We start from the raw sequence: 2344 nt of genomic DNA, 5'->3' as shown, positions 1-2344 counted from the left end.
GCGTTCAATCCTATCTTACTTTGACTAATGGCCACCTGTGTTGTAAATAAGGGCTAACTGTTCAGTAAGTTTGAAAGTCTGACATATTGTCCTAAACTGAACCGGTTTGGTATAGTGTTTAGGTGGTCACACCACAACTACGTCTGTCATCATTGGTGGTAAACTACTACATATTAGTGTTTACTAAGTTATTGTGGTTTTGGATTGTTTGCTTACATAATTTAGATTCAAGAGAGAAAGAGCAACAGACACATGTGTAGCATTTGACAAACTTCACATGAAGTTTTCAATTTATTTTCACGTCTTCTCAAAGAAGAAATAAAGTGTTCATCTTCACAGAGATTTAAGTTGGCAGCACACAAATGTCTCCTTTACAAAAGGTATCCACTTGAAGAAAAGGTACATTATCAACAGTAAACATTGCTATTAATAATATCAATTGATACAGAATCCAACCACAAAATGGTTTACACAATAAGTCAGTTCATCACAATCATAACATGATTTACATCGATGAGAGATCCATTGGATCAATTTAGGGTTTTAAAGTAACATTCCATGATACACGGTATCAAATACGGCGTTTGGGAAAGTCAAACTGTCGTGGTAAAACACCCTCCAAATAGAGGGTGTGTACGACACATACACATGGTGTACATATACTAACGGTTCAATCCCTCCGAAGGGATCACTCCCAGCGCAAAATCATGTCTCCCCCTCAACGGAAGTACCTCAGCGACGTAGAAACGTGTCGCTACTTTTACAAAAGATAACAACGCAAGATGCGTGCGTCGCTCTTTCAAACTTGTGGTCTATGACCTCCATAGACGTGGGTCTGGCTCGGATGGCGTTCAGTCTCTTGGAATCGCTTGCTCCGTTACCAGGGCCGCCACAGCGGAGCCTGTTCGCCCTCCTTCATGGTGGAGCCGGTGTGGTGGAGCGGGGAGCCGGGTGGGGAGACGGAGGCGACCTCGGGGGCCTTGCCGGAGGCCTGCAGGCCCAGGAAGTGGTTCAGCAGGGGCCCGCTGGAGCGGCTCTTGGACAGGAAGGTGACGGCCTCCTGAACGCAGTGGGCGTAGCCTTCGCCGCGGCCCTCGGGCTGCTGGTGGGCGCTCTCATCGGCCCGCCAGATCTTCAGGTAGGACACCGCCATCTCCAGGATGTCTGCCTTCTCCTGCTTGGAGTCGGGCTGCTGGCGGACAAACTCCTGGCCCAGCAGGGACTTGAGCTGCTCGATGCTGGTGTTGATGCGGTCGCGGCGCAGCTTCTCAACCATCGGTTTCCTCAGCTATAGAGAAAGAGAGCGGAGAGGGAAGAACCGTTAGATGAGCTGAACGACGTTGAACCCCTTCACGAGAGCATGCATATAATCTGAAAGCTGGAATTGGTACAAGAGGAACACCGAGTGGTGCGTGGTCTTAGAGCTTACCTTGTGAGAAGATGTGAGGTGTTCCTTGGAGTGGTGAACGTTTCCATTGGTAGTGGCAGTAGTAGGAGCCATGGCTGTCCTAAGAGAGATGAGTCTTGGTGAGAGAGTGGGAGTAGGAGTAGGAGCTGTAGAGAGCCAAGCGCTAGCTGGTCTGTTCTGGTCTCTTCCCTGCCCCTGGACCCTCTATTTATACTCCCCCAATCTCCATGTGAATGCGTGGGTCTCGGACCGGTTGCACTTTCTCATAGGTCCATCGGCCAATCAGAGGGCTCCCGGGAAGGGCTTTGATGACCGCCACATGCTCAATGAAGTGTTTATTGCCGCGGGGACAATAGAGTGTGTCTCGGGGGAGCAGGTGGAGGAATAGCCTGGCTGGAGAAAGAAGGGAGTGTGGGAGAGTGTGTGTGGAGCCGGGAGGGAGGGAGGGTGGGAGGGTGGGAGGGAGGGAGGGAGGGAGGGGGCTGACCCCAGTGCTTGTGGGGATGTGGGAAGCGGGTGACCCGGGAGAGAAGCATGCCGCCGTCTCTTGTCATCTCTTGTCGCACGTCGTAATCGAGCACAAAGTGGTGGTGGTGGTGGTGGTGGCAGCCGCGTGTGTGAAGGGGTGTGCTGGTCAGAGCGGGTGTGCTGGATGCTCCACCATGCTGGGCCACGAGACTGGGCTCTGCTGAAGGGATGTTCACTTCAAAACACTCGGGACAGCTTCCAGCACCGGAGCCCCCCTCAGTGGGATTCTCAGGAATACCGTTTCCTAACTGTACCGACACAATATATTTTTTCACTTTCTTATGATAAATGTACTGATTTTAAGTCGCTTTTGATAAAGTGTCTGCTAAATGCCCTGAATGAAAATGTAAATGTACAATCATCCCCAATTCCCCAGAAGGGGAAAGATACAAAAACTACGTTAATTTG

At 50.5% G+C, this 2344-nt stretch overlaps 1 protein-coding gene across 1 annotated transcript; it reads right to left on the bottom strand.

Annotated features, from left to right (window-relative positions):
• Nucleotides 1–265: 265 nt before the first annotated feature.
• On the bottom strand, nt 266–1501 carry LOC130388631 (transcription factor HES-5-like). The gene is made up of 2 exons (XM_056598053.1): nt 1430–1501; nt 266–1288 (listed from the first exon to the last, which is right to left on the bottom strand). Exons 1-2 carry the CDS (start codon nt 1499–1501, stop codon nt 878–880), a joined length of 483 nt encoding a protein of 160 aa, XP_056454028.1. The 3' UTR covers nt 266–877.
• Between the last annotated feature and the right edge of the window lie 843 nt (nt 1502–2344).

Source organism: Gadus chalcogrammus, chromosome 1 (genome assembly GCF_026213295.1).
Source record: "Gadus chalcogrammus isolate NIFS_2021 chromosome 1, NIFS_Gcha_1.0, whole genome shotgun sequence".
NCBI lineage: Eukaryota > Metazoa > Chordata > Actinopteri > Gadiformes > Gadidae > Gadus > Gadus chalcogrammus.
This window is presented reverse-complemented; position numbering and strand designations above follow the sequence as displayed.

What these genes read in the sequence shown, in the direction of transcription:
- LOC130388631 (XM_056598053.1), bottom strand. Translation starts at nt 1,501, where the DNA reads ATGGCTCCTACTACTGCCACTACCAATGGAAACGTTCACCACTCCAAG. An exon ending in ACCTCACATCTTCTCACAAG is followed by an intron (nt 1,289 to 1,429) that starts GTAAGCTCTAAG and finishes CTTTCTCTATAG; the next exon opens with CTGAGGAAACCGATGGTTGA.